Here is a 15,289-nt window from a genome sequence, read left to right as displayed (position 1 = left end):
TAAAGTACTGCTGAGCTAGCCACCAGTTGAAGCCACAGGCGCACTATTTTCATGTTTATATGCAGCCCTTCTGGGTGAATTCCACCTCCAATTTTTAGATTTTAACCCCTGCCTCTTTAACAGACGTTGCACAAAGGATGAAATACAGTTGTTCATCATGTCAAGAAAATACCAATTAGCCATCAGACAATTCAATAAGCTTTGTGTAAATCAAGCAAACAGATGATGCCTTATATAAGTTTGATGAATTAATGCTTAATTTCCTGCCTGCATACCCCCAAAACAGCCAGCATAAATGTCAATTGCTAGAGCTCTGACTTCTGGGGGGAAACACTCTCTATTTATTTAGCATGGCAAAGCAAAGTTTCAGCAACAGTGAACAAACGTAATGAAATTTTCTGGGTTCCATTCCCCAATGATTCTTTCACCACCACCCGGCTCTCCTGAGTTGAACTAACAGAGCAGCCACTTTAAGTCAACTCTTATAATTGCTTCCAATTTGCCTGTTTTGCTTTTGGCAATTAGAAAACTGAAATGTTATCATGAAAGAGTCCATCTCATTTATAAGGCCAGGTTTTCCCTCCACTAAAATATGCAGGCACTCTGTTCTTTATTACCAGCAGGAGATAAATGGCTGGTTTTCGTTGCTGAAGAATATATAATGGTTAAAAAGTCACTTTTTTCCTCCAGCTCTACATAAATCACAGAACTAGTCAATATTTAATAATGCTTGCCTTGGTCTGGAGTCCCTTGATCACCCCTGTCATGTGTAATAGCTCCCTCTCCGATATCTTTGACATAAAAGCCCAGCTTTACTGCAATACTAACATGTAGAGGGTCATTACGGATCGACATTTACCTTAATCTGTGACTGCCAACCATGAACCGATAAATTCCAGCAGATTCCACTGGGAGAAATCAGTAAACTTCTCAGTGGAAAGAACTGAAGGAAAATTCTGCCGAGAACAGAATACATTTTCTACAAGGGCTGCTCTGCAAATGGGTTCTGACTTTTGAAAGTTCTCTAGCTGCACAGCTTTGCAACATTTAATACCGTTTTGATGGTTTGAGAGACGGGATGACAACCGAGGATGACATGACTTAGAAAGCAAGCAGAAATTTTCTCTGCAAAAACAATGCAAGATTAAACACAAGGGGAATATGGCTTTTGCATTATTCACCCTCCTGCCTTGGCGGAAATGGCTGTGCTGTCACGGGTCCAGCCAAAATGTTGCTCCTTTTTTTCAAATTGATCATCTCTCCTTCTCCTCATAATCTTACAAGTGCTTCACAGCAGAATACATCAAAGCTTTCATTGCATAAAAAAGAGACACAACAGCCTTTGTGAGGGGTCAGCTGAGACTGCCTACCACACATTACACTCTTCAATGAATGTGTTTCTCCAAACAGCGCACAAACAAGTTCATTTATATACTACTATGTAGAGGACAGCAATTACAGCGTGTATGTTCTCTTTAGCACTGATACTGGAAACAAATGGTTCTTGTTCTGAGCAGACAAAAAAAAAGCCAAGTTATGAAGCCATCAGTAAGTCAATTCTCTCTCTGTTACTGCATTTATAATACTGATTAAATTTGCGTACAGTACATAGAAGGATTAAATGTCATCCAAACATTATTTTCAACCACAATTTGGTATTATAAGAAAACATTTTTATAGTAGCCTGATGTCAATCATACTATTTAAAGCGCACTAAAAATTAATGACAACATTGTTAGATATAATTCATAAGCATTATTTGTGTACAATATTTTATTATTTATTATACCTTAGAGCATTCTTAATAGCTCAAATTGACATATTAAATGCTCACACACTCTGTGAACATTCATTTTTATTCACTGCATTTTTATTCACTGCCCAAGTATTGCACATTTTATAAGAATTAGAGGATGCATCTTTTTATTTTCAACTGAAAAATATGTACTTGCTGTAACACATTTGGAAAAAATGTCCATTTACATTCTTCAGTGCCCTACGTAGTCTTTTGACGCAAGGGTAACAGCACTGACTAATTCTATCACTCTGAGCTAGCAACATTCTCACCCAAGACCACTTGGCTATGTTTAGGTTTAAAAGACAAGAAAATAAAAAACCAAACAACCCAGAACATAAACCAGTGGAAACAAAGTTTCCACCAGTTTTAACAGATAATTGTTACTTCTCAGGCTTTTGTATCTTATGGTGAGTCTGCTTGTTATATAGAAATAAAGAACTGGTTTTCTTTTCCTTTCTTCTTGTTAGGAATAAGTGTTTGATTTCAGTTGCATACTTTTTTTTACGTAGCTGGCTCTTTGTAAGCCTTACTTCTATACGGCAGCTTATATAAATTTCAAATATACACACGATCAACCATATTATGAACAACTCTCATGAATGGCTCCCATTTATATAAGCAAACCAACCGAACTTTTCTGAGTATAGCTTCCTTATCTGAGTGAAGGTTGAGATAAGACTCCATGCGTATATCTAGAGACTAAATGAGTACAGAGGGCTTATCTTTATTTGCTAATTTATGTGTTTCTAAAAATGTAAAGCGCCATAAATCAAAGCAGCAGTTCTTAAAGAATAAAATTGATAATCCTAAAATAATCAATGTAGTGGCAAAAAAGTAGAAAAATCTAGTGCTAAGGGAATTTTTTTTTTTAAATTGAAATGGAACACCAATGCTATCATTAGACTTATTAAAAAGGAAAAAAAATACCTTGATCAGCGTAGAAGAGACCAGTGACAAGGACTGTGTAGGCCAGTTTTCCATTAGGTTTATTTGGGGCAAGCCATTTTAATTGAACTTCTTTGGACCCATCAACAGTAGCAAATACATCAACTGTTCCTTCAGGGGAAGCTTCCATGGTCCGAGATTCTACCTGTAAATTCAAACATGAGACAGAGGTTTGTTGCTGTGGTTTACAAACAGACAAAGAATGAGAAATGCAAAATTTTAAGAAATGTTATTCCTTCAGGGGAAAAAAGGTAACTAACGCTGTAGGTGTCCTAATTTTTAAGCATTTTACTTTCCTTTTATCTACATTTGTCTGAAGCTGTCCAGCAACTAACATACTTTATACACACACCCCTGTAAGGAACAAGATATAAATACTGGAAAAGAATGAGAGATTCATTTCTTGAAAACACTGTTGGATCTCATGTAGATGAATGATCTCAGCTTAGCGTTAGGGGATGAAGCAGGAGATCACCTGGTTTTGAGTCTCCCCATTTCAAAAGATACCTGTAAGGAACATGCATTTAAATATTGTAATAAATTGCTACAGATATTTGATAGAGAAAAAATATCCTTTGTGGAATATTGGTTGCTCCCTGAATTAACTTTTAATTTCACATGAAAAATATAAGTTGCAATAAAAAGTAGATCTTCAAGGGAAAACAAAATATGATAAAAGAGCTATAAAATGTAATGCATATGAAAGATTTTTTTATATAAATAAATACTCATTTGATATTATAGAAATTTATTATTTAAATGTCACATCTTGTAGTAAACATTCAGTGCTATGGAAGAAAATTATTTGTTATTACGTTATTTATAGCAACAAGTTTGTTTCTCATACATTATTTATTTGGTGTTTTCTAAGGTATTATAAGATGGTTTCACACCTTTCTAAGTGCCTCTCAGCTGCAAGTTCATGGGAGTACTAATAAATGCTATTTTTATTCTGCCCTACCTGCTTCGTCATCAAAATAACCAAACACGCTTTCTCTGTCCTTGAAACATTAATGCTTTACTTTTTAGCATGTAAAATTTGAAAAGCTTATTGTTTACAAATGCCAGGTTATATCTTTGATGTACATCAATATCTCTGCATGTGTTTCTATATTCATGCACTCTATTATATTTAAAATAGCTGAGCAGTTACAGTAAAATCAACAGGATAAAATACATGCTTAAAGATAAACAAATGCTTCACAGATTTACTGGACCAGTGCCACACTGATTATTTGGATATTTCAGTCAAAAACATCCTTCTGGAAGAATTTGACTAAACTGTTCTTTCTAAAGAAAAATAATTTCCTGTAAAGTTGTGCTCCAATCTCACTACATCAGAATCACGAAAAAATGAACACCAACTATTTTTTCTACTGTAGAGGATTAAGATATTCTTAAAACAGGATGAATCTGTAGCAATCTGTACCACATCCTAAACAGCTGCAAAAGCTGTATTGTGTCTCTAGCCTGTGACTGTTTCTCAGAAAATTCTTAAAGAAAAGGCTTTGCAATACTGTATGACTTGCTATTCTTTTCAGTATAAAAAATAGTGAAACACTGTTTCGGGTCGTGTAGCATCCTCTACAGCTACACCTATGCAGTGTACTTTGAAAATAATACTTTGTGTAAAATTGTACATTCTGTATATAAACACATGGAACAGAAGACCTGTTTAATATTTCTTTTTCTAAACATTATGCACAATTTTGTGACATTTTCAGACATGTTTATTAATAACTTAACAAAAATACTCTGCTATCCTATAAGTAACACTAAACTGTAGGATAGGAATAATAATAATAATATTGGGAAAACACTGTCATCCACCTAAGTTTAAAAAAAAAATACTAGCATACACATAAGCTAGAGCCCTGAAATTTAAGTTTAATAGCAGTGGGTTGAGATGACAAATATTCAGTGTTGACCATTTCCATTTATATACAAGATATTTAAAAGAGCTAACACATTTCAAAACCAGCAGAATTTCAGATCTCCTGAATTCCTCTAAAAAATCTAGAGGTTACACTCACTCTCAATAATCCGTATTTATTTTTTTGAGCAAAAAAACCTAATTAGAACAGATAGAAAAACAATATTTTGGCTTTACCAGAAAGAGATTAAAATTAGCAATTTTTAATTTACACATTACCAATTTACATTTCACTTTAAAATAAATCATAGCCACTGAGAAAAAAGTTTAAAAACCCCTCTCTAACCCAAATAAAACAGTTATTGAAACACAGTAACTGCTAATGCTCTCATAACTGATTTAGATCTTCAGAGCCACCTTCAGAAACATACACTGGAGAAATCCTGTATTTAGGATAGTCACAGAGCATTCGTTCATCGATTAGGGCACATTAAGCACAAGATCAGCAACAAAAATAGCTGGAAGCGTATCAGTACTGCTGGTAGATGTTTCCCATACTGTTTAGGGAAGAGGCAAAACATTTGGCTTATCCTTTTTTTCTTTTTTTTTTTTTTTTTTAATAGGGTTGAATTTATTCTGTAATTGATATAAAAATCTTTCAAAAAGTCAAATGAAGATGCAGTGCTTTAACCTCCTGGCAGCACTTAGGTGAGCCTAAATAAAGATGTACTTCAATTCCTGTGATTAGAGATGGATCAGCGGCTTTGGAAAACAGTTTCTGTACTGATCATGGGGTGCAGATGATTATCAGCTATAGGGACCCCTACTTTGAATTGTTTCAAAAAGTCAATTTATAGGTCTGCAGTTCAGTGGAGATGTGAGAAAAGGCTATTAAAACTATTTTTTAAAACCTTAACTACTGCTACTGTCCTGTCCTTTTGATGCCTATTTGAGAGGACAGAAGTACTGAAAACATACTTCATCTGCATGCAAAGTCTGGTAACAACTTGTCTTAAACATCACTCCTAACACAATGGACCAGGTTATTGCACATCAAATACCTTAAAATTAGTTTTGCTTTTGGGGTGTATGTAGAGTTGTAAAAAATGTAAAACTGGCAAAAAGCCATTCAAGCTTTTAAGAGTAAATATCCTTCAAAGTAGAGCAAGCTATAAAATGTTTAACAGGTATAAAGTCTAGTTGTCTTCTACAGATAGGCGATGTTACCAGCATTTGAAGGAAAGCAATCTTGGAAAGAATATTAGAAATGTGACTAACAAATTATATCCTAAAAATAAATCCTGGAAGTTCTTTCCATAGCACAATATAGTGATATTATAAATTATGATGGAATAATAAACAAATCAGCAAGAAAAACTCCCAAACCTTCTTTTTTTCTTCTTCCTTTTCTTGTTAGCAAAATTAAAAGTGCACACATAAAGATGAATTAAACAAAAAATAAAATCTCAGAATTAACCCAGGTTTTTTTCTCAGTTATTCCTGAAAACAAAACCAAGCACAGTTATTCCAGTTATTCATCAGCTACTGTACCATGAAATCATACTGGATTTATCAGTTCAGCTATATATCTAAAAACCTTTAACACAATAAAGACTCAGAAGGCTTGTTTTTCACATGTCGAATTTAATATTCCTGTATTCTCAAATCCTGAAAAAATAGGGTGTTGTACAAGACTGTTAAAATATGTCCAGTATAATATTTTGATCACATACTTGCATTCAAAAGATATTTATGAATCACCATATTTTCCTTGCTCCTGTTCCCACTTCTGTAATTCTCAAATTAACTTCAGTCCTTTCAGTCAGGCAGCTAGAAATTTGCTCATTACTGGAACAGTAACTCTTTCTTTATATACGTCCTTATAAATCTGGTTTAAGCACATCTGCACCTTTCAAACATATTAACTCTAATTTCAATAATGTGTGTTTCAGCCTCAAATTTTGCCTTTCTTCACTGTACCTATGTTCCACTTTGGAACAGTGCCTAACAATGACCTATCAAATCTTTAGCAGCTTTTAAACAGGATTTTTTTTTAAATGTCACATTTTGCCAGATGGGTTAGTACTGACCAGAGTGAATCATCACCATTTATGCTGATATTCACTGCCATCTGACATTTATTACACTCCCAGAATGCAAATTAAGGTACTCACCAGTGGACCCAGAGCACAACCTTTTGCAGTACATGCCTGGACTCTGAAGGAATGCAAACTCCAAGGAGCAAGTCCGTAAGTATAACAACTTCGCTGTGATGAATTTTGCATCAGAACACCATCCATATACAATCCATAGCTAGTAATAATACCTATAAAGCAATGTGATAGCACTCGCTTAGTATCTAAAGAGCTACAGAGTTTAGAAGATAACTAATGCTACAGACATTAGGGTGGCAGCAGTAGTATTTCACACAGTTTACAGTTAAGCAGGTAAGTGTAGGACTGTGTATGCAACACTTCGAGGAAACACACTCTCCCATCTTCAACTGTTGCAAACCTCACAAGTGGACTGAATCTTTTGAAAACAATTCTACTGTTCCAAAGACTAACCCTTAACAAACTTGTTTCTGAATAGCAGCTAGCATCTACCTCAGAATCAGGAAAACCGAGGCAATTCTTTTTCATAGCCTACTCTGCATATGGCTATCGAAACAAGAACTGGGAAAATAAACAAATCGACCTCACATCTTATCAGCTTTAGACTTAGAAAGCAAATAGCGATCTACGTAATAACTGAAACGTTGAAGAGCAGCTCAAGACAGTGCTATAACTACAATAAACCAGTAATAAAAATTTTGTCACACAAAACACCTTATTCATGCTCATTCTTGTTGACAATTATCTCAGATTTTCTCCATTTTGTCAACAAACCAGTCACTTCATTAATTCAGGTGGTGTTTTTTTTTTTGTTTTGGAAAACAGTTTTACCCCCTTTCTAAACACAAACACAAAATAGTATGGACTGCTGTTTCCTTCTCTGTATGCTGTAGGAAAAACCCTGAAGCAAACTATTCCTTACCTATTCAATCTAAAGAACAGAAACATATTTGCAAACTCAAAACAAACATTAGCAAGACTTTTAGACAGAGGAGAGAATGGTCCTTCTGGCGTAGTTAGCTAATACTAACTCCAAAATTGCAGGTGATTGCTTATCTCATTTATAAGGAAATCTAAATCTCTGTTCTTCCAAAGGTGTATGATAGGATAGCATGAATCCTGTGCAGGCTATACACACACAGTGTTTTGAATTTAATTAACTAAAGACTGAATTTTGCAGATTTTCTTAGAGTTTGGAAGTTGAGCTTGCAAATAAATCCTTTTTCTCAGGGCTATTCCTCCATCTTTCTCACTTCTGAATACTGTTCTTTTTTAAAAGCTATTTAAGTGTGAAATCTTAAGGTCAACAAATGCAAAGCTACAGGATTCATTAGAAGTGAGTTCAGTTCAGAGGATGCCTTCTAATCTTCACATTACAGAAAGCATCTTCATATTGTAAAAATATAGCTCAGTTCATCTTTCCTCCCTTTAAAACTGAATTGTTTGAAACTACATTGAGGAAGATTCTGTTTGAAACTGAGAAAAGATTTTCCCCTCTACTGAATGGAGAAATGCTTCGTAAATACAAGTGTATACTGAGCTATTTCAGCTGAGCTTGGAAGAGTTATACGTCAAAAGATTTATATGCTAAAACAATGGAGAGCTGAGTATGGTGAAGTGATTCACAGACTCCTCAATTCTCTTCTCCTAGAAAAGTGAGAGGCTAAACTCAAGTCAGACAGCAGAGACGCATGTGTGGGCGGAAGTCCTGGTAAATCTCTCACTATCAATCCTAACACATTTGACAGGCTTCCCAAAGCAAAAATCCCTTAGGTTTCTATGTCTAGTTGCTTGTGCAGCAAGGGTATTAATGGCTGATATTTGCCCCACATTAAATAAACAAGTTATATATATATAAAAATTATATTTATCTCAAGGAAAAATGTGAACGCTGGCATTAAGGATGTGTTTTATTGGGGGGGGAAAAAAAAGAACACTGAAGTACTTTAACTACCTATACTAGTAGTACTAACCCTTTAAAATATTGGCCAAATCATTGATATTTATGGTAACAGCATGAATCATAATCAGATCATTTGATACTAATGTGGGTGTCATATATACCTCTATGGGATCCCCACTGTAACTAAGTAGTAATTAACTGAAACATTATTTTAAAGTGTTCCTAAAACCACAGCACTATGCAGCATCTACTCTCTGAGGAGCAGCTTGCTAGTCAACACTGTAAACTTTTGTTAGTCCTCCCAGTACTGTCAGAGAACAATCATCTCTAATAAGCTGATCCCTTATCTCTTCATTTTCTTTCTGCCTTTGCCTTATATGACTCTGATGGATAAAATTACAGAAAGAAAAGAAAGAAAAAGAAGTACATTTCAGAACAAAAGGGCTAGTAGTCTGACTTTGAGATATGAAGCCATTTCTCTAAATTAGGTAATAATTCTTTCTGGCCAGGGATAAATAACTTTGCCTCTCTATTTCACCAGTATATGTTTCCAAAGCACTGTGAGAAAAAATTCGAAGTTGGACCAAAGTTTATGTATTTCTCAAGACTTACTAAATATTCCTGAAGTTTGCTATCCATGTAATACTGAAGGGTAAAGCACATTTTTGTGATTTACAAGGCTTTGAAGCGACACATAGTCAGCGTGAAAAGATGCAGTTTCTTCATAATTAAGCCTAGGTAGCTACATTAAATCTTGGCTTCACTGAAGACAAAATATCTATTGACTATAGTACAATTTTGTTTCACTTTTGAAAAGAAATCCAACAATGCAAATTAAGCTTAGACTGAAGAAAGCTGCACATTCTTCCCTTTTTCTTCCTCCTCTCCCCTTCCTGGGTAAGGTCATATAATCTGTCAATGATATTCCAGACATTAAAGATGAAAAGAGGTTTTGAATCTAAAGTGCTACAAGCACTTTACTCTTAAGGTACAATCTAGAGATCAAATCTTAAGCAAACATACTTTCACCTATATCAATTTCACTGACTACAAACACAAGCCATCTTTCACAATCACAAGGATTTGCAGGAACAAGTACTGGATTAGTTCACTGAATAATTTTATAAATCAGATTTTACTATACCTAATATTTCCCATACAAACTCTATATAGCCTTAGGAGATACAGTCCAGATCAATACTTGATTTTATTTGTGACCTGTACACAAGTGAAGTTTTTGACAAGTGACCATTTAAGGAAAATTTTCAACAGTGAAAGGAGATAAGGTCACTTTTTTTATGTGAATAGCTTTTAAAACAGTAGACCTCAAACTATATGGCAAGAGTATAATGGAGATGTTCTGAAGAATATATGAGTCTTTACTGAGGCCACTAGAACAGTGAAGGCTCAGAACAAATATCTGATGACACACGTAATTTCACAAGCCATATCTTGCCTTCAACTAAATGGTCAACACTGCTTATATTCCACTATATGTGACAAGTATGTGATAGAAACAGAGGAGGGTTCTGCTGTGAAGTGGGATACCTCTGGACAATGTCCCATCAAACAGTTTATTGTTGGCTTGAAAATAAGACAAAAGAAAGGTGCATATTACAAATATATTCTGCATAATCTTCCAAGTGTCTTTTTTCTACATCTGGTATATAAATGACATTTTTGAAGCAAATTTCAACAAAGAATTAAGTGTATGGTTCCCCATTTTCTATTAAATGAATTTTTTTTCACAAAATAATGTAAATTTGCCTTAAACTAAAAATGGAGCCCAGAAAATCAACATCCATGTTTGGGTAACCTTAGCCTTTGATGTCTAGATAGCCCCTTATCTCAAAGCTTGACTCCCCCCCATTGTGCCCTCTTTATGAAGAAGCCAAGTAGCCTATTTGCTACCTTTGCCCTCAAGGGTAGCACATTAATCCCCTGTAACTTTTCTAAATGGTGGCAAGCCGCTGGAATCCATATATATAAAGAGAGCATAGTAAAGTCTATGCTGTGCAAACCCCAGTCAGCCTACACACCAATTCTACAACAGCAACAGCTAATAAGCTTCCTCAGCCCATAGAAATAAACAGTAACTTCTGACACAGAATATCAGAAGAAAGGAGGAGGGAGATAAAGGAATGGACCCAGAGATGTACTAAGCAGATGACGATTTATGATAAGCAAATCTTTGCAATTCTGAGGTTTCCATATGACATAAACCCAAGCTCAGTACTTTCAAAAAGCACTACTTACACCTAGTAGACTGAAGCTTAAGAGTTTGAAACAAGCCGAAAGTGGGAAACAGTTTCTAACTTTAAAAAAAAAAAAAAAAAAAAAAGCTACATTAGAACTTCTGACTATGAGAATAAACAAGTAAAAAGACGGAAGTAAGAAAATTTAAGGGAAAGTTCCTTCTGCTGGTCTTTCTCATATTTCAGTTTTCTCAACTATAGTATTTTTCAGCCTCCTACACAACTTTGAAATACTGACAAGGAGAGCAAGAGAATGAACAATACAAAGTCACTGAACAAGGCAAGCTTTCCTGATTAAGCAGTTGCTCAGTGAAAAGTTTTAGAGCTTACTCTTGTTTGTTTGTTTGTTTTAATTTTTTTTAAGAAAGAAGGAAAAGGATGGAAATAGAAAACTGGAAAGAAAGAAACAGGAGAATGGGAAAACGTGTTCTTAGTTATATGATCTTTTTGAAATTCAAAAAAAAAATGTGGGGGAGAAGAAAGAAGAGAAATGAGACAAAATTTGCATATTCCTTCTTGATCATTGTGCAAGTGTGAGCATAGTATAGTGAAAAAACAAGGTCCTTGCTTCCCTAATGCCCTTCTGGCATTCCCCTGCAAGGCAGGACAGCAGCAGCTCACTTGGCTGAATCCTTTCCGTCAGTTCTGACCCTAAGGAAAACCCTTTAACAGCAACATGCATGGTATCCACGTATCACCAAAAAATAACAACAGTACCAAGGGAAAAATACTCTATGGGCTTCAAATAGTGACAAGATGTGAAAATACAAGAAAATGAGGTTTTAAATGGGAGAAATACTGTCCTGGGTCCAGCTGGGATAGGGTTAATTCTTCACAGAAGCTGGGAGTTGGGCATAGCCGGATATTCCATACCATACTGACCTCATGCCCGGGATATAAGGGGAAGCTAGCCGGGAGCTCGTGGTGGTGAGGATTTAATTGTATCAGTGTTTCCATTGTATTCTGTATCTTGCCTTATTGTCATATTCTCCTTTCTTTTGTTTTCCTCGTGTGGTATTATTAAAAATCTGTCGTTATCTCAACTCACGAAGTTCCACTTTTTTTTCTTATCCTTCCCCGATCTTACCGGGAGGGGAATGGGGGGGGGGGAGGGGGTGGGGCATTCCCCTGCAAGGCAGGACAGCAGCAGCTCACTTGGCTGAATCCTTTCCGTCAGTTCTGACCCTAAGGAGAAGCCTTTAACAGCAACATGCATGGTATCCACGTATCACCAAAAAATAACAACAGTACCAAGGGAAAAATACTCTATGGGCTTTAAATAGTGACAAGATGTGAAAATACATGAAAATGAGGTTTTAAATGGGAGAAATACACACAGGAGGCTTACACAGGGTGTATTTAGGATTACAGAGTAGGCTATATGGTAATTACACAAATGCATTGTTCAAAACCCTAATATAGAGGTGAACAGTGTTGCCATCGAGGCCATTGAAACCTCTAGTTTTCAGGGATGAAGGGACAAGGGATGGAAGAATATAATTTCTTTTACAAACTTCCCCTGACTCTTATCGCATCTGCTGCTCATGCAGTTCAGATTCACAGCTTTCCTAACAAGATATCTATTCTATTTCACAGAATCCTTTAGGTTGGAAAGGACCTTTGAGATCATCGAGTCCAACCATTACCCTAGCACTGCCAAGTCCACCACTAAACCATGTCCCTAAGTACCACATCTACTTGTGCTTTAAATACCTCCAGGGATGGTGGCTCAACCACCTCCCTTGGCAGCATGTTCCAGTTCTTGATAACCCTTTCAGTGAAGAAATTTTTCCTAATATCCAATCTAAAACTCCACTGGCACAACTTGAAGCCATTCACTCTTGTCCTATCACTTGTTACTTGGGAGAAGAGACCAACACCCACATTGCTACACCCTCCTTTCAGGTAGTTGTAGAGAGCGATAAACTCTCCAGCCTCCTTTTCTCCAGCCTAAACAGCTCCAGCTCCCTCAGCCGCTCCTCATAAGACTTGTGCCCTAGCCCCTGCACCAGCTTTGTTCCTATTCTTTGGATACGCTCCAGCACCTCGCTGTCTTTCTTGTGGTGAGGGGCCCAAAACTGAACACAGTATTCAAGGTGTGGTCTCACCAGTGCCGAGTAGAGGGGGATGATCACTTCCCTCGTCCTGCTGGCCACGCTATTTCCGATACAAGGCAGGACATTCAGGCTCATACTCAGCTGCCTGCAGACCAAGACCCCCAGGTCCTTTTCCACCAGGCAATTTTCCAGCCACTCTTCCCCAAGCCTGTAGCATTCCATGGAGTTGTTGTACCCAAGTGCAGGACCTGGCACTTGGCCTTGTTGAACCTCACAATTTGCCTTGGCCCATTGATCCAGCCTGTCCAGATCCCTCTGTAGAGCAGACCAACACTCCCAACCAACTTGGTGTCATCTGCAAACATACTGAGCATGCACTAACACCCTCAGTTGTTTCCTAACAACATATTTATTGCATTTAAAAGGAGAGACAAGCTATACATAGTAAATGCTGTATAAGATACAATATGCAAATTTAGTCATGTATTCCCAACTTTTAGTTGTTTTAAAGGAAGCTTGTGGAAATTTATTTGTCAAACTATAGGTCTTTAACCTGTGCTGTTGATATGTGTTTATAAAGATACGTATGTGTAAGACATCTTTATAAAGATATGTATGAGTGCCTTGTAGTGAAGTAGTACAAGGAGGATGTGTTCTACCACAACTGAAAGCGGTGAAAAACTTTCAGAGGAAAAAATAATTTTATGTGAAACCACTGCCAGAAATAATTGATATATATCAATATATCAACATTTCTAAAACATGTTGCTTTAAATTCAGTGATTTCTGCATAGCTTCCTCTTTTGTGATTTAAACTGTTACATGCATGATAATAAAACCAAGGCAAATTCCAAGGCCATATGATACTGTGCAATACCATGAGAAATGTAAAATTTGTCCAAAAGTTCTACACGTGGATATTTGAACACGGAAAACATTTCTAAAACAAAAGAAAGTACATTATTTAACTTCTACAGCCACGGAAATGCACATCTTCAGGATGACAATGTAGAACACAAATCTGATTATTATTACATATCAATTAATGTAAAAGAAATTAGTTTTTTATTGGAGGGTGAAATGAACATCCCAGACTGATATTCTCCAAGAATACCTATTCCTCAGCTCAATTGTCCTGGAAAACATTAAACAATGAGATGCAGTACACAAGAACTATCAAAAGGGAGCACTTTTGAGCCACTGAAACCATGCGATAGGCTGAAAACCACAATCTCCTAGCTGCAGACAATGATACTATCTCAGGTATTTTATGTGCTAAAATGATCATTAAAAATTAAGCACCACATATAAGCTGCCATTTAGAATATTAATTTACCTTTACTAATCATCTTTTTAACTTGAGGCTAAAAGAGTTCACTTACCATTCGGATACTCGGGCTTAGTCCATGAGATGTTAAAGGAGTCAGATGAATATGACTGGGCTTTTGGAGCAGGAACACCTTCTGGTGTACTCTCATCTGTTTTAGCTGTGCTAGCTTCGCTTATTGAACATCCACCTCCAGTGCAAGCCTAAAATATTAATCAAAACAAATAAACATATTTCAATGTAATACCAATAATTTTAGCAATGATTTGTTGTAAAGTTTTTTAATTTTTACATATCCAAACTTAGTAAGTCTAAGCTTTTCACAGAAGATACTTTTCTTAGCATAGATTTGTTTACCTCTTTTCTTAAATAACAAGATATGCTACTCATGATATTTAGTTTTTAGGTATAATATAGCTAAAACATTGTTTGACTTGCAGCATTTTGCATTTCACTGTGAGTCACAACCACAACTAGATTTCCACTGCTTTTGCAGCTGCAGTTAAAGAAAATTACAGTTCAATACTTATCATTTACAGTGTAAAACTCTTCTGGAATTGACCAAAAAGCTTTCACGAATTCCAGACAGAGAACATACTGACCAACTTGCACTTAAAAAATTATTTTGATGAACAGTCATTGAGAAAAAAATGCCAGGCAGTACGGCACTTCATGACAGCACACAGAGCGGTGTGCAGATGCAATTAAAATAGGGAAAATCCACTCTATTATAAATCAATATGTAGCAGTTATTATTACATGTTTATGGATAACAAAGTCAAATCATTTGTATTTCAGTTACCAGAGAAGAAAAGATTGATTACATGATTTTTACATTTTGCTTGATTATGAAACAATACAATGTGCAAGAAGATGTGCATATCACCCCAAATAACAGGCTTTTAAAGTTTTACATGCACAAAAACAAGACCACATAGCTATGATCCTTATGTGTGCTCATTTTCCAACTACTTGCACTAAGATAAATGACAAGAGGCAGGATTTTTTCTAGAAATT

General features: G+C 35.9%; 1 protein-coding gene across 1 annotated transcript in view; it reads right to left on the bottom strand.

Annotated features, from left to right (window-relative positions):
• Positions 1-2,725: 2,725 nt before the first annotated feature.
• Positions 2,726-15,289, bottom strand: part of LOC104468711 (usherin-like) — a gene marked incomplete at both ends in the record, with an annotated part of 16,169 nt that continues 3,605 nt past the window's right edge. Inside the window, 3 exons of the mRNA XM_010082938.1 lie at positions 2,726-2,888; positions 6,791-6,942; positions 14,328-14,475. Coding sequence (XP_010081240.1) covers positions 2,726-2,888; positions 6,791-6,942; positions 14,328-14,475 — 463 coding nt within the window. The remainder of the gene's footprint in view (positions 2,889-6,790; positions 6,943-14,327; positions 14,476-15,289) is intronic.

This window comes from Pterocles gutturalis, unplaced genomic scaffold, assembly GCF_000699245.1.
Source record: "Pterocles gutturalis isolate BGI_N339 unplaced genomic scaffold, ASM69924v1 scaffold6930, whole genome shotgun sequence".
NCBI lineage: Eukaryota > Metazoa > Chordata > Aves > Pterocliformes > Pteroclidae > Pterocles > Pterocles gutturalis.
The sequence above is the reverse complement of the archived record's forward strand: the minus strand, read 5'-3'. Positions and strand labels throughout refer to the sequence as shown.